Below are 25,164 nucleotides of genomic sequence, written 5' to 3'. Positions count from 1 at the left end.
AAATATGTGTTAAAACAATGAGCTCCTAAAATAAATTTTCAATTAAAGCTGCCTATGCAGGTTAAATTCATCTTTCAGTATATATATCAAATAATTAATTTTCTTCCCCAGGAGCCCTAATGCAGTCAGTTCAAAAGCCTGAGTTAAGTCTGGGGCTGGAACTGGGTTGTCTAATAAAGGAGGATAGAATGGCTGACTCATTTACTGCATGAGGTAAAAGGTGTGTGATAAATTTAAATGGGGATTTGCAGCATCAAAGGAAATGGTCTCACAGCCAAAGCAATTGAATAGCATACTAAGGAACTGGACAGGGATAGATCTTATGTGATGACAGGCAAGTCACTTAAAATTAGTTTTTCACAGTTGGCCTCTAATTGTGCTTTTTCCATCTTCTGAGTAGTCGCCTTGAGATTTTTGAGTCTCGGTTACCAGCGTGTCCAACTGAAGCAAATGGAAGGTTGGCTTTGGACAGAGAACAGCATTTAAAGTTAAATACAGAGAAAATCAAGCAGCACCAATCAGTGGACACTTTTTACCTTAAGCTTCATGTGTTTCAGTTCCCCATCTGCAAAACTGGAGTCTCTGTCTCCCAGAGGTGGGGTGCAAATAAATCCATGAATACACCTGAGGTATGCAAAGGCTGCGCGCTGGAGAATGTCACAGAAAGGTCCATGGGGAAATGAATTACTGTGTCTTCAGAGCAGGCCTGACTGGTAAATGCAGTCCAGGGCCACACACTGAAGCAGAGGAGAGGATCAAACACTGAATAGCTGCTCATTATTAAGCACTGTCCGTTCTGTTTGCTGAATGAGGCAAAGACCCTGTGGGAAAAGCAGTTTGCAGTGATGTAATTAAAGACTGTACCAGAACGCACACACAGTGAGCAGTGGCATTCAGGCTGCACCAGCAACTTTAATTTAGGTTTTTCCTAGGTTTTGAGGTTTAGCTTTGCAACCTCAGTCACGTTCCTTTAATAATTTGGGGTGTGTCGACGTAACGCTGCAGCTGAATTCTTCCTTGTGGAATATTATGTCTTAGAAAAAAAAGATATTCCGTAATCAAAAGCGAATGTGTTGCATTACTTCCTGTTTGCTCCCCATGCTGCTACGGATAATTGCTTCTTTCCTGCGGGTGGAATGAAGACTGGTGAAGTCCAATGGCCTCAACCATGGGCTGCTTATTCAATGTGGCATGTAAGCAGCAGGGATTTCCTTGTCCCTGGCTGGAGACCTGCATACTTTACCTCTTCCATGCAAGTAGGATGAAATTAATCAGTGTTGGTTTTCTCAGCAAGCAGTGAAATTTCAACCACTGCAATGTCGGAGGAGGAAGACTCCTCAAAGGGGACCAGGAGAAAAGGCATGAATGAGAAGTTCCTGCCAAGACACGAACACTACACTTGAGTGTGTCTGAAACGTTGGGCGCAGAGAGTAAATAAGCCCCATGACAGGTCTAGCCTAAATACCCAGCACTTCCATGGCAAGTAGCCCATACTTTCACCGACCTTGGCATCCAGACGAGGATAATATTTTTGCAAGGATGAACTGCACTCAAACAATGTCTCTAATGTTTCAGTGTCGATGCAACCATGCTTTCCTTTCAGATCAGCCATGTGGCTCTTCTTTTCCATCCCTTTCCCCCTTTTCCTTTCAGGGAAGTACATTTTATGTGTCTGCTGAAGAGGAAATCCCTGTCTTCTGTAGAGTTCCTGGACTGAGGACCCAGAAGACAGTGCACCTCAGTCCTAGGAATGGAGCTGTTAAGCCTTAGCTGATGGTTCTCGTCCAGCCTCGTGCACTGTGCTGAGCGTTCCCATATCCCACTCTCACAGGAGAACCTACCCATCTCTAAAGTGATAATTACACACAGCAATCCTGAATTCCATTTTTTGAGAACTCCCAGCAACTGTTGAACTGACTGATGAGGTGACAGGAGCAGTCTGTCTATGCACATGGGACACATGGGAATACTGCTGGTGAAGCCACAGCTTGCTCCAAACATCTGTGCACCAAAAAGCCACACACAGCATTTGCCCTGCCCATTCTGGAGGTCAGCAGGAAAGTACAAGCACAAGAAGCTACTCTGCTTGGTAGAATTGAAGGGGCAACCCAAATCTAAGTGGCTGCCCCCATAAAAGTGATCCTTTTCCCCATGTCTGAGCATCCCTTCACATTTACTGGCTCATAGATGATGCCTCACACAGAGGGAAGGTGGTGTCACCCAACCGAGAAAAGGCAGCGTGAGGAGTTGCACAGTTCTTACTTCTGGCTTCATCCACCTCACTTCTTCATATGTTCTTGACCAGAATAACTTGGGAATGAATTGCGCATGTAGTTGTGAGGCTGCTTTGCCACGCCAGAGTTACTCCTTGCCGTGTGTCACTCTGGTATAAAAGTTTACGAGAAAACCAGATTAGATTTCAGTGTATCCAGTTGATATATTTGAGCAAAGCAATGTCTTTGTGGGTCAGCACCTGGCTGAAGAATGCTTTAGGCAAGCATTAGGATCTCAGTTAGTCATTTATTTCTTCATATCCAACATGTTGAAAGGATCCTCTTCCAAGTGAGAAGTAAAGTGTCTAAATATATTTTCAGCATCTAAATATCCTATCACTGCTTAGGAGGAAGGCAACCCTACTTGAAGCTCCTACTAATTTTGCCTTCTGTTCACTGAAATCTTTTCAATAACTTCGGAGGTGATAGTCTGGGCTTCTTGTTTCGCAGCTCTGAACACTATTATTTTGTGCTGCTGGATATTTGTGGCTGTATGTTGAAATTTAGGAAACAAAATGGGGAAAAAACCCACTTCATAAGGGTAAGATGTTTTTCTTATGATAGTGTGAAAATAAACCAAGAAATGACCAGGAAAAAAAAAAAGAGATAAACTGAAAAAATTCAAATATTAGAATAACTTTTTAAACTGCAAAAGTTTTCACATATTTTCCCTATGACAATCCAGCTTCCATAAGAATGAAGTGGAAATTCTCTCTAAAATTGCTTTTTCTGGGGTTTTTTTTGGTTTGGTTTGGTTTGGGGTTTTTTTCCTTTCTTTTTTTTTTTTTTTTCTTTTGTAGACCTAAGTAAGACTGTTCATGGTTTTTGTGTCTGGACACAAGCTTCCACACCCTCTGCATCCATCCCAGTAATTTGGTATGAAGGGATCCTTGTTACTGCAGACTTCTGTCAAAAAGGAGAAAAAAATACTTCCCACTGGCAATCCCCCTCTTGCACAAGTTACTTTCAGTGCATTTGGAGTTTCTAAATGACTTTAAAACCTCATTTCCACTCCTCCTATCAATTTTACTCAGCAGCTCAGCTCCTTCACGCCCACTCAGAGGGGGCTGTCTCTCAGCAGGCAGTCAAATCAGCCTGTCAATATAAACCAAGGCAAAGGCAGTGTCTGTATTATTACAAATAAGCCACTTGTCGTTGAGCAAAAGATCCAGTTAAATGATAATTTAGCAGTGTTGTCACAGGTCAGTGGTACCCCCTAAAAATCGTTGTGGATTGATTATGTTTTTCAGTATATTATTGTCTCTGATTACTTAGGTTGGTGGTTGAGGTTATTGTGCAATTTTTTTAAAAGGTTGGGATTGACAAACACTTATAAAATAAGTGGAGTTTTACCAGTGTGGAGTTTTGTTGTACTTGAAGCTTGAGGTTTCAAAACCTCAAGAGGAAAAATTGAAAGAAAAATACCCAAGAAAATTTAGCAATGAAGTAACAACTAACAGCATCTACTATCCTGTTAAAGGATTCACTAATAAAGTGCTGGGATGCTTAGGACCTGCAGGGACTATTGAACAGCATGCAGAGTAACTAATCCCTGTGAATAGTTTTATTATGTGCCTGTCAGTAACGTGTGCTGCTTAAATTTGCACTCACAGGGTGACTGTGCTGGTGGCTCTGTGCACTCTGCCACTTACTGACCTGGTAAGAGTTTAATCTTGAAAAAGGAAAGCTGCTTTGCTTTCTACCTAGGCTGGTTGAGAAGTCAGGGAGTAGTTTTGCAGAAGTCTTTTCGTCTTAAGAAAGTGATTCACAAGATGTCTCCGTTAGTTTCCTGGAATCGAGATGTTTATTTTGTGCTATGTACAACAGCAACAGTTCTGTAGATTTCATAACATTAAACATTCAAATTGCAACTTCTACTGAAAATTTCTTTCAGTATGTGTTACCCAGAATGTCACCAGGCAGGAGTCTAAATAACAGCACTAGACAGAAATTAAGTTTGGTATTTCAGTTAAAAACTTTCAGACTGGACATAAAAGTCCCAAAAAAAAAAAAATCTCAGTAGCTACGGTCTTTGAGAACAAATCATCCAATTCTGTCATTCCCATCCAAGGCAGAACAAAATCAGAACAACTAAGTGTTTGTTCCCCGAATTTCACAAGGCATTTCTGAGGTGAGCTTTCATATTTCTTTGAGGGATTTTTTTTTCCAGTCCTCTGGCCTTGCCACAGAGACATTGTTAAAAGTCATTTAAGAAGATATAGGCAAACTCCTTTTCTAGCCAGGGTGGTGGTCAGGGTTTTGGTGTGGGCAGCCCTTCCCCTGGGGCTGCACAAGTACCACATGAAAGTCCTGGGAAATGTTGGTGGGGCATCTTTGGTGATCAGTGAGAAGTAGTTTGGAAGCCCACCCTGCCCTGAATACCTTTGTGACTGGCCACAGAGACAACTGTTCAAACACTGTGCTTGGGAAACCTCACCAAAGGCATTGATCCAGGGCCATGTGCTTTTCAAGTGTAATTTATGGGAATGGAAAGCAGCTTACTACTAGTAATGGTAATTTTTTGACTAGAAGTGTAACACACCTGCCCATCTGTCTGTCAGCCAGTCAGTCTGTCTCCCTGCTCTTTTTTGCTTTTTGTTCCCTTTCTATGCACTGTTATTTTAACTGGCAGCCAAATGTAAAAGAAAGGATGTGTTTAAGAACATGGTACCTAATAATTTAAGTTAAAAAAAAAAAAGACTTTAAAATATTCCCATCGCACGTTTGCAGTCCAGATTTCCTGGCGATTAATCCTGGTGCACGCATTTCCACTGTCCTGCTGGTGTTGACTGTGGAACTGAGAGGTTTGTTCATGTAAATTGTGCTTGACAGAGGAGAGATGGGAAAACTAAGGTGGGCTTGATCAAAGAGCTACTGGAATTGATGGGAACCATCCCTTCCATCTCAGTTGGTCAGAGCATGGTGCTGATAACACCAGGGTTGGGGTTCAATCCCCATATGGGCCGTTCACTTAAAAGCTGGACTCGATGGTTGGGTCCCTTCCAACTCAGAATATTCTCTGGTTTCAGCAGGTTTAACCAATATCTTCATTATTGGCAGCAGTTGTTTGTTGTCTTTCCCTGCACCCCATAATTCACACAGCAGTATTTTTGCTCCTCTGATTGAGAGGCTCAGGCATTAATGGCAAACTCCATCTTCTTCAGCTGAACCTTGACCCTGCAGTTTCTGCTTTTGAACACGGGGCTTGGTCAATGACCCTTATGGAAAGGATGCAGTTGCCTGAGCGAGTAACTTTTAGAAGATACCAGAAGTGTTGGGGGAGAACTGGAATAACTCAGCAGAGTTATTTTGTTAGGATGAGAATTTGTCTTCCACTGGCAAACAGCCTGGTCTCAGGGCAGAGCATTTTCTTTTTGCCATCTGACTGTGCTCCTGGCACAAGGCTGGATGACCAAATGTCTCCCCTGTGAGAGCTGAGGGTCCCTCCCCAGGCTCTGGACCCCACTCATGTTTTCCTATGCAGTGATTATATTGAGCTCACAGGATCTTATTTGATCCTCCTCCTGCTGCTGCTACAAAAAGGGTGGGTGGGTTGTTAACCCTCCTGTCAAAATCTTTGTCCAAAATCAACAAAGCCACAAACGCGTTCTGGTTCAAGTACTCGTGCAAACATATTTATGCAACTGCTTGTAGGATTTGACTTTCAAATAGAATTCCATGAGCAAAGCTTCAGCGCAGCTGCTTTCAAAAAACAAATGAGAAGATCCATATGTATCACTGAAGTGTATTTAACGGCGAGTTTGTTCCAATATTCTCCAAGCATATTTTCCGTATCGGTCCAACTGGACTCTTTCCATCTCCAGTGTAATGCTGCTGTGATGTGTGGAGTTTATCCCTGTAGTCTAATGCCATGAAAAGAGTAGAAATAAGGGAAGTTATACAAAGCAAACACTGTCTGCATCTGAATAATTACATTTGGTGTTCAATGATCAGGAGATTAAATTTTGTTTATTTTAAAAAAGACAGCTGACAAGCAGAGAAAATTAAGTTGGCAGGACTTAAAACCAGTTTGGGGTAATTCCATTGTCTCAAGTAAGCTTGATTGCATTCTTATTTTTAATTAATTAAACTTAGATAGTCTGTGCCAGAACCACTCTTGCTGTAACAGCACAGATGAGGGTCTCCAAGTCTTTTGTAGAAAATCCTATATTCAAATGGAAGGGGAAAAAAAAAAACAAAGGCCAAAAAATATGTTCTCCCCCAGTATTTCATGTTAGGTCTAGAGCTTTCCTCAGCAATGAAAGGCTGGTCTGAACTGCAGACTGGGACGAGCCGCTGTTTAGAATGAGGAATCTATCAAGCCATTACCTTGACACAGGTCATAACAATTTCCACATTTTATAAAAAAACAAAGAAAGCAGGTGAAACATTTCTGGCTAGAGAGAGTGTGCTTTTGCCACCAGCAAGAGAACTTCATCACGGCCCTTGGCTTCAGAGTTCCTGTCCGGCACCTGCACGGCTCCGGACCTGCCAAGATAAACACTCTCCAGGACAGAGGCTGCGTCGTGGTTTTTAATCTCTGGGAAGTGCCAGGTGAAGTTCTGGAGCAGTATAGCAGTTCATGTATAAAAAGGGCTCTGCTGTGCTCTCCTGGACTGAATTTCCGCTCGGGGAGTTTGCGTTGCGAGTAAATAGCCAGGAGCCACAGGGCCATGCAGCAGCACTCGGGGCTCCCACACTTTAATGGACTTTTTCTGGCCACGCTGCTGGGAGGCAAGCAGTGCCATTAGCCCCATTTTATAAATACAGCGTGCCACTGAGGTCTGCAGGGCACAGAATATTGGTTGTGCTGGTAACTGAATTCCCACGGGAGCCTGGATGCTTGTATTAGGCTTTTATAACATGACTTACTGCCACAGTTTATAGAAATTTTTGAATGAACTTAAATGTGACATTTTTATTCCCGTCTTGTGCTCTCTAACCATCTGGCTTGCCTTACTTTTTAAATGCATTGCTAGAGACAGGGCAAATGGAGAGTCCTCAGCATCTTAACCACTGTAAAACAGCGCCCCTTACTCCCCAAACAACAACAACAAAAACCCGAACCCAACAAACCCTAGAAAATAACAGAAAAGAAGGATAAGGAACTTCCCTCCAGTTGCTTCCTCCCATTCCTGCAACATTCCCAAGCAGGCACCATGAAAAAGAGATCCTTCTCTATGTTACCGTACAGGGTTTTGATCAGGCTCTGCAGTTTAAATAGCAGTATTCCTGTTTCTTTATCAGAAATGGTCCCCTATTTTCAATTTCTCAAACAGAAAAATCTGATATGTTTTCCACTGCAAGTACCTGGGTTCCCAGCAAAGCTCATGAAGTCCTGACTGGCCATGACCACTCCAGGACTGAAGACCATAGAAAATTAAGAGTAGGAGTAAAAAGGTAATAAGAGGGTCGTCACATGACCCATCTTGGGGTTTTGATCTTGAACACAAGGATTATCTTTTGTATTGAAGCTTTTTTATTAGAGATGGAAAACTGCTTTGTAAAATGCAAGAGCTAATGTTCCAGCTTTCCAGATTATTCTGAAATACAAGAGCAACACAGACAGTGTTAAAAATGCAATCAAAGCAATTTAAATCCTTTTAAAACATCCACAAAGGATCCTTTGATAAGAAGGGACTTTCATCAGCCTGAAAGACTAGGCAGTTTAGCGTGTGCTGTTTATTAAGTTTAAATGTAGACAGTGGTAACTCCACTTCTGGCTGGAGAAGAGCAGCAATAAATTATAAGACATCTTTATAAGCACCAGTGTTAGACTTGCTGGTTCAAAATGAAAAATGTATTTATATTAATATAGCGCTAAATGGGGTTATTCAGTGCTTAAAGATGCAATTTTTTTTTCCATTAGTACTCTGAATGGACAGAAAATAATTCGGTGAACCTTAAAGGATTTGGCCTTTTTTTGACAAAAAGAAGGAAATTGCTACAAGTGCACAGTGTATATTGGGCTGTGAAAGTCTGTTTAGTTCAGTTGTGCTGCATATTCTTTAATCTTGCTTTTAGTTCCTGCCTTTGTCCTCCTTTTCATTGTGCGTCCCTGTAAGGAAACTTTTATGAAGAAAGCAAAGATGGGCAAAAAAACCCAGAAGTAGTTTTATATTTGGGCTGGGCAGGGTAGGATCTCTTTTTAGCAGCATCTCCCTGAGTTTGATTGAGGAGGGAGGCGAGTGATTTTGGGACATCTTTAGCTGAATTTCCATTCATCTCAGGGATGTTTGGAATCACTTCAACAGGCCCCAGCCCCTTGGAAGAAGAAAGATTTACTTTTGGTGTGCCAACAGTCTTAGGAGCTGACTGCTACTCCCTCAGGCTCCAATGCTGCTCCTATTGCCCAGCTTGAGTGTAGGGACTGAGGCATTCAAATGCTTTCTTCCATTAATTTGGGGTGCTTTTTGTTGTTCTGGAACAAAGCAGGTGAGAGGAAGAGAGCAGCAGACAAATAATAGGCTTGGAACAACATCTGAATGGTTTTGGTTCACCTTAAAGAAGAAAAATAGGGAAGGGAAGATGAATTCTGATCTTGGATCACTGAGCATGAGGAGGAATTAAACATTAAGTCTTCTTACATCCTCTTTGGGGGTTCCAGGTGTTGGTTAGTTGGTTGGTTGATTTGTGGGGTTCTGTTGTTATTGTTGTTTTGTGGGGGCTTTTTTAGGCAGCATAAATAGTTTGCATTTGGATCTTACTCAGTTTTCATCTGATTCAATGCCAAGGATAGCAGGGATCCAGAGGTCAAGTCCAAATGTTCCCATGCAGCAGCATGGTGCATGTCTTCTTGGCAGTTCTCCATGCATTTCTTTGGAAAATCTGCTCTTGGGATTCCAGTATGTTGGAAAATAAAATGTACTACTTAATAGATAGCACATAAATACAATCCTTGGCCACACCAATAAATGACCAAAAAGCTGAAAAGATGTTCCTGGTTTTGTAGACTTTAAAAGTGAGATTTAAATTGAGCTCATCCCTCCCCACAGACATCTACAGGAGGATGCCTCACCAGCTGATTGCAGAGCTTGGATTTGCAGCTCTTCAGAACGAGTTGCAGAAATACAACTTTTATAGCACTCTTACTTAGACACCTGCAGTTTACACTGAATATCATAAAAGACTGATTTTCAGCCAAGAGTTATCACACAATTTTTTAGTTCATCACTAACCCATCAAAATCCACAGGTATATTGCAAATGTGAAAGAGAAAGGGGGATCTGGTCTCTCTGCAGACCAGTGTTTCTCTCCAAAAGGTGGTATTTTGAGCCAGCCAAAAAAATGAAAAGTATTTAAATGAGAAATTAGCACCAAAAATCTTCACAATGCATAGGGAGGTTTTTATCTAATTAAAATATTAGATTTTTCCCCCCTTTTAATTGGAAGTTGGGTATTTAGACATCAACAACTCTATTACCTTGTGTTGAGTTTTTCACTTCATCAATGGTATTTTTTGATTGGTAGGAAATTTTGTTAATAGGGCTATTTTTCTTAGGCAAGGGCTCAGATATTTTTCAGAACCTAACCAGAATATCTGTTGGGGAACAAATTTGGCCATAGGCTTTGAATGGTGACAGCGTGACGTGTGCAGGTACGACTATTTTGGTATGCTCTTTGTGCTGGGCGCTCTAAAAATTAGTATTTCAATACATAAGCCATGAAGTAAAGGGGAAAATGAGTCAGTAGAATTATGAATAAACATAATTTATCTTTATTTATCTCATGAATGTTAATTATGGCATTTTATATAATACCTTTTCTATATTAATCTGTGTTGTTGCTGTTAGGAAGATGGAGAATTCACTTGCATGTGTGCGTTGTTTGCCAGTAATATTTTCTAAATAAAGAGTTTGGCGTCAGTGAGAAGCGTCTGCTTTCCCAAGACTTTGACCCACCCAGCTTTTCACCCCCGTTTTGGGTGACTTTGCAGGTGTTAAACAGGATGGCGCTGAGGCAGGAGGGTCTGACTACCAAAGATATCACTCTCAGAGCTGTTTTAGTTACACCTCATCATCATAAGCATATGGTTTCACTTCCAAGTGTTTAACATTTCCATTTCCTCAGGAAATCATTCCTTCTATTTCTTAAACTTTTGAAACTGGATGGATATTTTTGCTGGCAGGCGGAGCGAGAACGACACAAGGCTCAGCCCCAGCCCAGGAGAGCCCCTGGCTGCGGGGCCCGCCTGCCTCCCCATCCCTTCCTCCTGCAGCAGCTCCTGAGCGTGGCTCGGGGTGCTCCAGCCACCTCTCTGGGGTGCAGCACGATGTTTAAAAACACTTCTTGCTCTAATAAAACCACCCGCTCCTTTCTCAGCTTTAGCTCAGAGACGTGTTTTTTTTTCTTAGTCCACTCCGGGCCCAAGAATTCTTCCCAAGAATTAGTTGAGTGCAGATTCCTTTAGCTGACTTAGTGAGGCCAATGGCAAGATCAGGGCCTAAGAAAATAGTTTGTGTCACCTACAAGGAATGAAAGCATTTTCCTCGTGTGTTTATTGTCTGTGTTGGTATATCCAGCAGTTAAATGCACATGACGGAGGAGTGGATGGCTCCAGGGAACTGCTCTGGCTGTTGAGTTCTCAGAGATTATTTCTGGTATTTCCTTTTTCCTCATTACGAATGGGTCACCCTTCTCATGTGTTGGCCAAGTTCTGTAGAGTAGGAGGAAGTCAGTGCTCATGTCTTATTTATGTTGTGTTTATCCACATATGTTGTAGTGTTTAGCTGTTTGTTTTCTTTCCCTGCTATGCTATGAAGTACAGTTGGGGATGTGCAATTTGCACACTAATTTAGCTGGTTTCACTGGCCCTTTTGGTAGATCATCCTCTGCTACATTGGGTGTCACCATGTCATTACAACTTCGATAGACTAACTGCGTTTTGTACAACAAATGTTACTACTGTCCATCAAATGATGTTGTACAACAGAAAATATGGGGCAAACCAGCTGATTACTGTGTTTCTTCCTTTCTGGTTTAGTCTGTTATGAATCCAGACAGCCTCATTCATTGCTTGTTTGGCATGGGGAAGCTTGCTGTGGGTCTGGGCTTCTGGAGGGATGCAGTCCTGCCACCAGCAAGGCCATGTGCTACTGGTATTCAGGGTGTATGTTTTATTCATACCCTCACAAGAGTTAGTTAGTCAAGGCAGCAGAAAACAGCATCAGACAGATGTAGTAAAACCTTCACACCTCCCAGGAGAGCTCACCTGAGCTGCCGAGCCTCTGGCTTCGTGCTGGCCTCTGGGATGTTGTGAGTGGCTGTTTTCATCCACTCTCCTGACTCCTTCACTTCCCTTAGCACTGTACGTGTCTGCACATCCCTTCAGGAGTGACTCACTGAAAATTCCACTTGGTCAAGCAGCACAAGCTGGTACCACCACAAGGACACCCCAAGGCTGCTCCGTGTCCCAGTGATCCCGCTGGTTTTCCCACCACACGTATCAGTGCCATGATGTTCCATGCTGAAGGCTCCAGCTCAGGCAAACAAACCAGTGCCAGGGGGTGGCTGCTGATAATTAGATTGACTGGAGGTCGGTTAGGATTTACACAGTGATTTTGGTCCAGTTTTACTTGCAAGAGAGCGTCAAAACATTGCAGTTTTCTTGATAGATTGAGTGATATCCATTCCAAAATGGAATGGCAGTGCCAGCAAAAAAATGCTGCTGGTGTGTTGTTCCCATCTACTTCAGAAGACAAGACCAGACCAGAGCAGGACCACACTGAACTAAAAGCACATTTCAGCTACCCCCAATCCGTGTCTCCAGTGACCACCCTGGAAGTGCTTCAGGAATCAGTTCCTGAAGTACAGCCAGGTGCAGCACTGGGCCGGCTCCCTCCTTCCTCTTACAAGAGGCAGACTTGGCTGCTCCTGCCCACTGTCACCCAGCTACAGGGCAATAATCCAACACCTCACACAGCATTTTCTGTTCAGGACAAATGTACCCAGAGGGTAGTAAGGCCCTGGCACGGGTTGCCCAGAGAAGCTGTGGATGCCTCATCCCTGAAAGTGTTCAAGGCCAGGTTGGATGAGGCTTGGAGCAACCTGGGAGAGTGGAAGGTGTCTCTGCCCATGGCAGGGGATATATAATGAGGTGATCTTTAGGATTCCTTCAAACCCAATCCATTCCATGATTCTATGACAATTCTGTGCAGTCCTGGTTTTGCAGAGCATGGTCCCCAAGGGCTCAAGCTGAGATGAGCAGGTGCCTCGATGGCAAAGGGGAGCTCCATCACAGACATGTGCCTGCATCATGGAGTGGGAGGAGCTGAAGGACGTGGGGGGCCAAAGCAGGGTGGTAATCAAAGACATTGCAGGAGCAACTGCAGGCCCAAGAGAGAAGTAACCGAGGCGCTGACAACTTGTGTGGGTTTGGTATGTCTGTTTGCAGTGCTGTGTTATGTGTTTAGAAGCTGGTTGTTTCCATAATAACAGCAAGTGCCATATGGCAGCGAGGAGGGTGGTGAGAAGAATGCCTAAGGAAACACAGTATGTTGTTTGACATGTGTGTACTTGTAGAGGAATAACGTGTCTCAAGCAAGTATTGCTGCTCCAAGCAGGCTGAAGGATCTTCTGCTCTCACCAGAAAAATATCCAAAGCCTTTGGCATTTGTGCTGGTGCCATGCCAGTTAATGATGCCTGCCTTTCATCCAAATTGTCCTGCTGATAGTCCTTGTGATGGGCAAAGAACCTTTTGCTTTACTGTGAGTGATGGTTGTGGATGCACCAGTACAGGGGAATGGCATTTAAACATGGCTTTTAAGGGGAAATACAGTTCTATAAGGAGTGCTGTGTGAAACTGAAATGAGCCAGATGCCATATGCTCTATCCATTCCTTAATGCTCAGCAATTAAATAGCAGAAATTTTGAAACCTTTGAAAATGCATAGTTTGCTATAATTGTTTAATAGAAAGTAGGCTAAGCATTTCCAGAAAAATGGGGCACTTTAGTGCATATCTAGGAAGCATCCAGGAAGGACTCCACAAATTCCAGCTTTTTCTACCCTTTAAAGTATGACTCATATTTCAAGGACTTGCAATTTGCTCCCCATATTCCCATCAATACCACCACTCTGAGCTGTACCTTTGCATACATTTCCACCACAGAAAAATATGAAATTTTTTTTCATAATGGCTGAGTGGCTTTTGCTTGACCTTTACCAACATCAGCCCTACAAAATACAGCCTCTCTTAATTGAGTCTTAAAGCCATTAATTATATTTGTATTTGGATCCCTGAAACGTGGTGGCAGGGAGGAGGTTTGTTTTGACTTGAGGTTGTAGTTCTGCACTCACTTGCAATGCTTTAAACTCATGAGCAACCTAAAAGGCAGAGCCCTTCTCATTTTCATGCTTCTGTTCTCTTTATTGCCTCTAGAGAGAGATTACTGCAGCATATGTGAAAAGCAGCCCATCGGAAGGCTTCTGTTTCGGCAGTTCTGTGAAACTCAGCCTGAGCTCGAGTGCTGCATTAGGTTCCTTGACTCAGTGGTAAGTCAATTCTTGTGGTATTTTGGGGTGCTTTGCAATGTTCCCCTGACAGAGGAGACTCCTCTGACCCCAAGAAATTGCTGTTTAATGGGATTTTGTATCTGAAGAGCTGGAGCAGGCAGTGGGCGGTACAGGGACTCATGAGGCTGGTGCCACCCTTGGGGGACATGAGCCACCAGAGAGGGGTAAGGACAGTCACCCCCACAGTGCTGTTGTGGCCTCTCTTCGTGGCAACACCTGAGCAGCTGAGCTGCTGTGGGTAATGGCTGCAGTGCTGGGAGGCACTGGGAGGAAAAGGAAGTCGAGAATGGGCTGACAAGAGAGGATGGGGAGTGTAATAATCCTAATATCTCTTACCAAGCCTTTTCATCCATAGCGTTCGGGATGATTTACAAAGGACATCCTGATAATCACCCTGTCTTTTCAAATAGGAGAACAGAGGCACAAGGTACAGAAATAACTTGACTGAGGTCACTGAGAAACAGAGCTGCTCCATTTTCCACCCCAGTGAGCCTTCAGTTAACCCAGCCACTGAGCATCACCCCCGAGCCCTGGGGGACCTGATGCTCTTTTCCAGTCTGGCAGCATTTGGCCATGTGTCCTGCCAGCTGTTCACAGTGGAAAAGTCTCTCAGTGACTTCTTTTGCTGGGAACTTGTGGAAGGGGAGCGTGTTGATTGGCCAAAAGGTGAAATGGTACCAAAGAGGAAGATGAACTTTTCACTTGTGAGTGCCTGCAGGGTCTCGCTCCCTGGCTAACACTGACAGTCAGAAGCAAAATAATGCATACCAACAGCAATAAAACACCATGGTGAAGCTACTCTGGAGTACAGGGAAATGTGAGGATTGCACTGAAGCTGTAAAAGTAACAGTCCAGAAAGGACATGTTATCTCTTAATGATTTGCAGTAACAACAGCAAATCTACAGCATCTATCCAAAAAGTGTTGGATAAAGTCATATCTGAACCAGTTTTAGCTGGTCATGATTTCCACTTGTTATTCCTAGCACTGCTTTTGATTTTTTCTGGTGAAGGGTGTAGCCATCAAGGCACATGAGACGTCTGACAAACACTCTGTGCAGCTGTGCTCAAGGCCATCAGGCAGCAGAACACTTTGGGTACCCTGAATGTGTTTGTCCTGCACTGAACCAGTGAGGTGTCTGCCACTGATGAAACACCACACACTCCTCCAGGAGGGTGGTATCCCCTCAGAAATGACACATCAGCTGTGCCACCTGCAGCCCCGAGGAGATGGGCAATTGTTGCAGTGTGTTTTTATGTTAAATGAGTTGTTTTGCTGTCCCCTATATTAATAATTTAGTCCTAAGTTGTACTCCCCTTCCTTCTATGTACGGTTAGTATTGTCTAGGTTGCATTCGCCTACGCAGCTCTCAATCCCTCCTAAGCCCTGCCTTTTCTTCCAGACTGTTCCCTATCAATCTCCCAGTTTTCAATGCCTTGCTGTTTAGATTTTTATGCTTCTTCATTGGTTTCAGTACTGTAATCCCCACCTTGTTCCCCTCTCCCTATCGGATCCTTACGCTGAACTCGGCCCCCGAAAGAGTCCCTTAAACCCACTGTCCTGCCCTGAGAGAAGACTTTTCTCTTAGTTAGACCTTTTGGTTTTGCTTTTCGTTTAGAGATTTTAGGTCCTAGCCTCTGCTCTGTCTTCGAGTTAGGTTGCGTTTTGTGTTATGCTTTTATAATAAACGAATCTCGGAGCTGCAAGCTAGGCCGATCCCGCGGCCTTTACGCCGGTCCGCCGGTGAGCGCCGGGGACACACAGGGCCCCGGGGGAACGTGTCGCACCCCCGTAAAAAAGCAGTAATATCGAAAAGTACCGCGACAGGCCATAGCACCTGCAGAAATCTCTGGGAAGACAGTCCCAGAAGAGTGCTTGTGAGTGGTTTTGATTTGAAGCAGGAGCGGCAGAGCCGTGCTCGGTCTGAGGGGTTAGCGGCGCTCCGTTCTGTTCTCTGCCCCTCCGCAGCTGCCGGCGGCACGTTTTGGTTCCAGCGGCTGCCGAGGAGAAGCCCCCGATGTGAGAGCCCTGCGTGCACTCAGGGCGTGCAGACAGCGGGAACAACATCTGGGCTCAGGGAAACATCCGTGCACCCCAGGGCACCGTGTGACAGCCTCGGCTGCGGCGCTGCCGGAGCCTGTCCCGCCGTGCCGGCTGCTCGGCCCGCCGGCGGCTCTGGGAATTGAGGGCACTGTGTCATTGCATCCCGCCGAGCCCCGTGCGGCGGTGACGGGCTCTGGGGCTCCGTGTCCTCCCCTCTGTCATTCCATCCCGCCGAGCCCCGTGCGGCCGTGACGGGCTCTGGGGCTTCGTGTCCTCCCCTCTGTCATTCCATCCCGCCGAGCCCCGTGCGGCCGTGACGGGCTCTGGGGCTCCGTGTCCTCCCCTCTGTCATTCCATCCCGCCGAGCCCCGTGCGGCCGTGACGGGCTCTGGGGCTCCGTGTCCTCCCCTCTGTCATTCCATCCCGCCGAGCCCCGTGCGGCGGTGACGGGCTCTGGGGCTCCGTGTCCTCCCCTCTGTCATTCCATCCCGCCGAGCCCCGTGCGGCGGTGACGGGCTCTGGGGCTCCGTGTCCTCCCCTCTGTCATTCCATCCCGCCGAGCCCGGTGCGGCGGTGACGGGCTCTGGGGCTCGGTGTCCTCCCCTCAGCCCTGCGGCACAGGCAGCGCTGCGCCTGCAAAAGCTCGTGGTGGCACTGGCTTTGTGTGAAAGGTTCTGTCTCTGCTATTCCCAAATCCTTTTGCGAAGGTGGGCTTTGCACCCACCCCAAGTTGCTTTTGCAGGCTGGAGCTGCCCTGTGTGCCTTGACTGGGCCAGTGGTCTGTTCCCAGTTAGGCTCACAGTGGCACTGTGAGGATTTGATAAACAAAACGCCTGTCTGGTTGGAGATACCAACCAGAATCCCTATCTTCCTCTCTTCTTTTTAACACTAATTAACAGCAGTCTCCTTTGTTTATCGATTTCAAATTCTGTATAAGCTTGCTCCCGGCCCATGAAAATCCCTGCATTAGGCAATATTAAGGTCAAGCAACGCAGCCCTTTGCCATTAAATTGGATGATTGCTACTGAAATTTGCCCAGCGGGGTCACACTGTGTTTAGTGAGTAGTGGGATTCAAGCCAAGCCCTATGTTAGGGAAAAAAAAAAAAAAAAAAAGCCCTATAATGAGACCAGGAGTCTGACTTTACAGCCCTAATCTGAGACCACCAAGAATGTGAAACCTTTTCAAGACCACCTGCTGCAACAAGCAGGAAAAGCCAACAGCCTTCATTTTCTTTTGTCTTCGTTATTTTTCTAGCACAAGATGCAAAAATTAGCTTTTGTGTAATGTCAAATGAAGGGAAAATATAAAAGGGGATAATATTTAGCTGTTCATGAGGAGCTCACAGAGCTTTTTGCACACTGAAAGGGAGGACCACCTCTCTTTTTCAGAGCCCATCTAAGTGACTTTACCAGGTGACACAGTCAGTCATTGGCAGAAGTCGGTGCTTGATGCCTCCCAATATATATGAGTTTTTCAGCTCATGCACTCAACTGTCTGCAAGGAAAGAAGTGTCTGGGGCTTCTGGGAGAAAACCAGAAGCTGAGTCAGACGTTCAACAACCTACCAACATCCTTATGAGAGGCTAAGCTCTCTCACACCTTTGCTTCCAAAAGCTGGTAGAATCATCCAGACCTTGCAGACTAGAATATGTAAAGAGACAAAAAAAAAATCCTCTCTTGACTGGACATTTATGTCAGCTGTTGTGTGAAATAACTAACCTGCTCTGATGTAGTCTCCTGCAAATGTAATTATGGCAACATTTGGGGATTTTTGTCTGTTAAACAGTTGTTAAGCTGCTTTCTGAAGAAAAAGGATTTGTATCTCTAAATTCTGCATGCATGTAGGTGTGTAGCTGTCAGCTCCCTCTGAAACCTGTGAATGCCTTGGCCAATTTCAACCAGTAATAGAGATGAAAGTGCTCAGAGGCATAAAGCCTCTACATGTTTTCTGAGAGCAGTGTTTGGGTAATTAGTCACAATCGATTGTAGCCCAGACTAACACGACATGTGGTTTGTAAGCAGGAGGCCCAAACACTAGATGATAACAGTGATAAGAACAAAGAGAGGCAGAGCTCTGCAGCACAGCCCTGGTGGAGCTGTGGCTGTTTGGTTCCCACTGCTGCTGTGGGACTAGTGGGTGCCTGTCAGTGTGTCTGTCTGTCTGTCTGGGAGATGGAGCAACAGCAACCCCTTCCCCCAGCTGGCACAAAGGGCTGTAAGGACAGACAGCCATCTCTCACTGCAGATATTGTGCAAACAAACTCATGACAGAGGTCCTGATTGCTGAGATAAAATATCCACAGAGCACCCATGTGGCTCTGAAGGCATTGCGTGCTTATCTGGGTGCATGGAACCACAGAGATCTCCCCTGAATGGCTCACCAAACCCTGATGTAGCCATTCAGATGGTGGAACTATGTGAACATAAACTATTATCATTAGATGGAGATGGTTTATGATTAAATCAGCTCCTCTAGAAGCCCTCACCCCAGGAATCACGCACAGCCATGAAGCACACTTTGCTCTGCTTACAAATATTTTAGCAACATGGTTCAACTTTGGAGCTGTTGAAAGAGAGCCATTAAAATAAAGTGTGAGGGGAAATGTTTCCTGTGCTAAAAGGCAGATCAGTGAGCAGGCAAGGCAACAGCAAGACATGTTTCCTCCTCCACAGCCAGTGCCTCCAGCACAAGAAGGTGGCAGTCCAGTTCAGCAGGGAACTCTTGCTCCTGTCCCCTTCTGATCAGCACATTCCCAGGGTGCCAGCTCCTGACATTTCCTTCTCCTCTCCTGTGATTTTTATGTGTCATTAAAATGAAGGCTTTAGCTTCTGGACTCCCTTTCCTGCTTCATCTACTCATATTCATAGTGGGGTTTTTTTTCCAAGGGATGGCTTTTAACAATTTAATGTGGACCAGATTTAGGTTGACTGGAGGAGCATTGAGGACAATTTTGGTCATTATTTCCTCTCTAATGTGAACAAGGTTATGTTTTTTGCACTGAAGCCACGCAAAAGTACATCCTCTGGAGGAAAACAGCCCTGCTGCCTCTCCAGGTTGTGTCTGCTTGTGATATCTGGGCTCAGGGGCTGGGGTGAGAGGCACAATCTCCTCGGGTGGACTTTTCAGCTGAACGCTTCACTAGACATTGCACTTATCTGGAGTGAAAGGATGAGTGAGCATCCACTTAATGCCATTTTTAAAAACCTTGTCTTGCTGTTCGGGAGATTTCATTTGGTTAAGTCCCTTTTGTGGTATATAAACCATCTGTGTGTGTGTGTCTTAAAGCTGTTCAAGGCTTTTCCCATCAGAAATGCCAGTTTGTTGGTATCAACAAACTCATTAACTCAAAATGTGTTTCCAAACAGTTGAAAGGGCTCTTTTTGCCCTGCCTTTAAATATGAAAAATATGGTTTCAAGTTCACTTTTCATTTAGAAATGAAAAGTTATTATGAATCCCAGCTGTTTGGGGTTTGCCTTCCAATTTTCAGTCACAGATTTTAAATCTCCAGCGGAGGCAAGTGCAAGGACAGGCACTGAGGACAGAGCAATAACAGGGCAGAGCCTGGAGTCTGAGAAAGAACTGAGCAGAGAGATACTCTCAGATAACAGAGGAGGGAGCTGAGAAAGTGGAGGTGACAAATTGGGACTGAAATGCCAGTAACCTCCTGCAGATGCTCAGAAGGTGATTCCACTGCTCCTGACTTTTACCAAGAAGCCAAAACTGCTCTGGTGGGAGAGTCTGGTTCCCATCTCCATCTCCTGGTGGGTAAAAGGGATGATGATTCCCTTGGCCATGCCATGCTGCCACAGACAACCATCAGCTACCTGCTGTGGGAGAGCATCCTCCCAGATCTGCAGAGAAATCTCTTTGGATATGGTTTTTCATTTTCACATATTTTTAGCCATACAGTTTCAGGAGCTCAAATAATATTAAGGTGAAAATCAAATACTACATAATTGATGTGTCAGAATCAACGTGTCATTGCCCTGGTAGCTCTCCATCTATCACAGCCCAAACCTGAGCTGTCCCTGAGCCTGTGGCCCCATCCCACACCCAGTCACAGGTTGGATGTTGCTCCCTTTCCCAGCTGAAGAGCATTTTTCCATCTGATCTCTCTCTCAGCCCATCCTGAGGGCTGCTGCTCCAAAAGGGAAGGACACTTTGCACTCCCATTCCTCCATCCAGTCAGGGCTCCTTCTATGGAGCAAGGAGCCACCAATGTAACTACTACCTCCAAAACAGCAGCCAGAAGAAAAGTCAGCAGCAGACAGTGGCCAGCCCACATCCTCTCGCCATTTGGGCTGGAGGATCTGTGCCTGCCCACAGAAAGAGCCTTCCCTGCAGCTTGTCCCACGGACTCAGGGAGATCATAAATCCTCCCCTCATTTATGGGCTATGAATAGGGCCCTGTCTGACCTAACTAGGGCATGGAGAAACTATTAGACTTCAGAGCAGGAGCCTTGAAACACATGCCTGGTTTCATCAAAGGAATAATGGAAAATATTTTGTTCCACACGGATTTTAAGTAATGGTGTTATTTCTAGCAATTAGGGATTTGCAAACTGTAGACATGATTTTGAGTTTTGAAAAAGAAGGGGGAGGTGTCTTGTGATTTAAGCAGAAGACCAGGAGTTGAGGACCTTGGTGGCTTCCCAGGCAGGTGGCAGAGGGAGCATGGGGACATCCCTGTCTATCTCCTGTGATAACAGGTCGTGGCTTAAAATGTACCAGGGTCTGTTGCTGAATAGCTCAAAAATGGCACTGAAGGGAGAAATAATAATGAACCTAGGAACAAAATGGAACAGGCTTCTAGTGCAGACCTACAGTGAAATTACCTCTGTGCACAGTTGGAGCTTATGGTTCCTTCTCACATCCTCACTTGTCTGTCACTTCCCACCTTCGCCACCACCATGTCACATTTCCTGGGAATGTCAAATGCAAGTATAATTAAACTTTCTTTTTATTCTTCACTATCTATCTTGAAGCAGAACAAGATACTCTGTACATGTATAGGTGTGCATTTAGCTCTGCATATGTTGGATCCCATCAGGAATTGCATTTCAAGACATCCAGTTCTTGCTGAGTTTCTGTCTTCTGGTCTGTCCTGACTTGTTTGCTGTTGTACAGTTCAGATGGGATGTTAGAGGTTATATGTAGCAAAAAGGACTTAAAATTTTTCGACAGCTCCCCGGTGCATTTCAAATAGGAGATGATGACTTATAATCAGGTTTTATTTGCTAGTGGAGACAATATATTATGAGAGTTTGAAAGCAAATAAAGGAGAGAGAAATCATAGAGAAAAAAGCTGCTAAGATGCTCTAAGCATTTCAGAGTTTCTGTTCTTTAAGAGCTGAAATGACCCATACTCAGATACCATCTAAAAGGACAGGAAATTAGATAAAAGATTTTTTAAACCCTTGTATTAAGCTTTATGGGAACATAATCAGTTTCATCCCCAAAACTGCCAGTCAAAAAGAAGTACTGTACTTGTGGAGTTTAGTTTTTGGTTGTTTTTCATCATTTTTATTTGTGGCCATTATCATTTGCCAAACCAAATCAAATCATAATTCCAGATTGTTCAAGCAACCTGCTATGCCTGTGTGTAAATATGCAGCTCCAGACTTGAGCTGCAATAGCTAAATGAGCACTGGCCAGATAGAAGGGGAATAGCATTATTACTACATTGTGGTTTCCATGTCATTCCTAGGTTTGCTTAGCTGGGGTATCCATTACAGCCAGCCTGCAGATTTATTGCATGCAGCCTGGAGCAGTACATACATCTTCCAGTGGGCAGTAGTTCTGAAATTTGTTCTTCCAAGTGTTTGCCAGTTCAGTCTGATTTACTTTTTTCTTTTTTTTTTTTTTCTTTTTTTTTTTTTTTTGCTTCCTCCTCATTTATCATTGCAGACAGCTTGTATTGGACCAGGTTATTTAATTAGTTTGGCAGGATTTTCTGGGATCCTTTTTTTAATACAGTCATGAAAGTTTTTAGGCTGTCATCTTTTCTTTTCTTTTTTTTTTTTAACTTCTGGAAAATATTTTGATCTGAAGGCTTAAGCTCCATATCCCAGGCAGTGCCAAGCAGGAATGTCTCTAAGAACTTGTCATTTTGCCATTGGTGTCCCCTGCAGCACGTGTTTCCTTTGAATGCCTGCCAGGGATCCAGAACTTCAGCTGAAGTGATTAATGTCTTTGTGGTAAACACGTAGTGCTTCTTTTGTTTCTAATGTAAACAAAGCTCATCAAGAGTCAGTAATGCTTCAATGCCTAGAAGAGTCAGAATTTTAAAATGTGGGTAGACCCTGTGTGTGAGGATGGGATGCTCCATTTTTTCATGCACTAGGGAAGCCAAAGAGAATTTTGCTTATGGTGTCTGTTCCTCTAAATGGTCTCTCGTTTCTTCTTGCTCCTGAGAAATTCACCTGAAAAATCAGTCTTCTGGGGAGGCTGAGCCAAGGATCACTAACAGTGATGGGCAGGTCTCTCTGCTTTGCACAGGTACTGTTAGATCAAGGTCGAGGCGTAAATACATAGAAAAGACACATTCAACAAAAAGGACAGTGTATTGAAGAGTATATATATATATATATATAATATATTATAATAGAATATATATATTATATCAGAGAAATAATTTCACCTTCTGTTTCCACCTTCCTTTTGAACAAAACCAAATAAAGCTGACGTCTCTTGTCACTGAATGCTGTCTGAAAGCTGGCTTTGCAAGGTTATAAAATACAAATTAATTAAATTGTATTGGTGTTAATTAAGAGACAAAGCCCCAGAAGATGCACCACTAGGGTCTGCTCAAAATATAGTGGAAGGTTTTTAATAAGATTGTGTGTACAGGTTTTACTTCCACCAGAAAATTATATTTGTCCTTCAGGTTTTTCATACAGAGTGTTGTGTTAAGGCCACATCCAAAATGAAGTTATAATGGTGAAATATGGGTGCAAATATTGACTTTTATTTTTTATATGTCTGTTCCAGGCAGAATATGAAATTGCTCCAGATGAAAAGCTGGGAGAGAAAGGAAAGGAAATCATGATGAAATACCTCACCCCAGAGGTAAGGGGCAGCCAAAGTGGCGTTACTGAAGGAATGCTACAAGGCACACCTTTACTAAACAAGGTTCTTACAAGCTTTGTAAGCCAGACTCCTAAAATTTATGGTAGCAATCTCCAGTGAATAAACCTGCAAGTCTTACACAAACAGTCAGGGAGAAAAAAAAATTATAATGCAATCCAGAAATTGACTTCTAAGGATGAACTTGACTTACCAGGGGCTTGATTCATCCGTGGATGAGCAGAGGGCTTCTCTGGTCTCTTCTCAGTGCACAAAGCTCTGCATTGGGGGTGTAATACAAGAGACCTCAGCTGTTACCAACAGATGCCCCAATTATTTCCTATCCAGCTCAGAAGCGGTGGTGGCATTTCATATTCTGTTGAGTAGAAAGCACAAGCAAAAATGGTCTTTCATAACAGACACTGTATTGTGGTACAGAAATTCCCACTCCTCGCCCAGCACCATTTCCCCAGGGTGGGCAGAGACAGGCAGGACTGACAGGGGACAGTGGGGTTGGGAGCTCAGAGGTGCTGTCACCCATCCTGTGCCCACCACGGTGGGTCCTGAGTGTTGCCTCTGGTGGCTGTGGGAAGGAGAGGAGCTCATGGGAGCAGCCGTGTCCACAGGGTGGCACTCCAAACAGAGGCACGGATGTGCTGCTGGAATTTGGGACAGGCTGCTTTGGGACTAGCCCCTTTGGAGGGGGTTACAATCATTTCCTGACCACATTTCACCTTTGCTGCACGAGTCACTGGCAGTAAGCAGTAAACATCCAGCTTCAAACACAAGAGCAATCCTAGGACTTTTCCTAAGTTGATTTCGTAAGAGTAATCAAAGACGTACAATTGCTGCTTCAACTGTTTTACAAAAGAAATACATTTGACCTTCAGGAGAGTTGATCACGTTTTTTTGGCAGATGTTTTTCTAGAGGGTTTAAATGGTACAATATGTTTTGGAGGTGCAGGGGCAGAACAGACCACTCTTTTTCCAGTCAGTCATTTTCCTACAATAAACTTTGATGCATACTTTCAGTTATCTCAGGCAGCATTTTGGGATCTGGTTTCATTTACTGAGCCTGGCTAGTTTCATGTGCAGCCATTGAGCACTGCCAGTATGAGTTCCTGCTGCCCATTCATTAGGGGCATGAAGTTCCACTGCTTTTTAAATCCACCAAAATGACCTTTTGTCTTAAAATTCCTGTCAGCAGAGGAACGAGCGACAAACTCTGAGGGAAAATATTTCCCACTGCTGCAGCTCCCATCTGAAAAGGGAGGAAGGCCTTTTTCTGATAGCAGAACTAGTAAAGTGAGGGGAGGATAGCATTGCTTCACTTCAGCCAGTCTTGCTGCAGGTTTCCAAAAGCCTTTCACTGCTGTCCATTGGCTCTCCTGCTATCCATGGTGCAGCCAGAAGCACATGGAATAATTTAGGGAATGTGAAGTGCAGACCAAGCTGAAAACTGCTGCTTCTTCATTAACAGGAAGGAAAAATACTGGGACTCCAGAGCTGGAGTTTCCATTCTCTGCCGTGTCCTGTGCTTCTTATTTGACCTGTGTACCTGGTTTCTCAGTATGTAAAATTGGCACAGCATATTTACAGTCTGTCCTGAGACTTTCCTGGTATTTGCAAGTTACCTTAACAACTCTGAGCAGAAGGAAACTGGATGACCTCCAGTGATCCCTTCCAACATCACCCATTTTGTGACCCTGTGAAACATAGAACTACTCTCTTTCACTTATAGTCTAAAACTGCCTCCCTGGTGATGCTTTAATGTCTGCATTGGTCTTGCTGCCTTTTTTTTCCTTAATGAGAAACTTCTGCTTCTTCCCAGAGGGATGTGGAAACCCTGCATAGCAGAAAATACTTCCTAGAGGCAAGGTTGACTCTGCTGAAACAATGGGTTGTATACTAAGCTTTCTAATAGGTGCCTCATACAAAAAATACTTTAAAAACGAGAGCAAGGCCCAGATTGATTTAATTTCATTTTAGATACCTGACTAAGGTAGTCAGGTTAGGAGTGCTGATGGCCTACTGTCCTTTCTTGTCAAGAAAGAGAAATAAGTGTCTCCAAAGGACTTATCTGAAGTCATTGGAAGTCAGTGGTTCAAAGGACTGATGTCTGCAGTCCAAACAGATGAATCTGGACCCAAATGCCCTAATGGAACATCATCCTGGCCAGGAAACAAACCTTCTTTTCATTGGGATCACCATTTCTCTATTTAATTATCAGTCCCTTGAAAGGTACAAATTGCTGCTGTTTCTGGAGTC

General features: G+C 44.2%; 1 protein-coding gene across 2 annotated transcripts in view; it reads left to right on the top strand.

Moving 5' to 3' along the window:
- The window catches only part of GRK5 (G protein-coupled receptor kinase 5), a 157,059-nt gene that overhangs the window by 82,222 nt on the left and 49,673 nt on the right, over positions 1 to 25,164 (top strand). Inside the window, exons 3-4 of one of the 2 annotated variants that reach the window (XM_066190834.1) lie at positions 13,653 to 13,765; positions 22,822 to 22,899. In XM_066190834.1, coding sequence (XP_066046931.1) covers positions 13,653 to 13,765; positions 22,822 to 22,899 — 191 coding nt within the window. Of the gene's footprint in view, positions 1 to 13,652; positions 13,766 to 22,821; positions 22,900 to 25,164 lie in introns of those variants that run through there. The other variant, XM_066190835.1, reaches the window with a different exon arrangement.

This window comes from Chamaea fasciata, unplaced genomic scaffold (assembly GCF_029207755.1).
Source record: "Chamaea fasciata isolate MVZ Bird 193981 ecotype frontalis unplaced genomic scaffold, bChaFas1.0.hap1 SCAF_9, whole genome shotgun sequence".
Lineage (NCBI taxonomy): Eukaryota > Metazoa > Chordata > Aves > Passeriformes > Sylviidae > Chamaea > Chamaea fasciata.
This window is presented reverse-complemented; position numbering and strand designations above follow the sequence as displayed.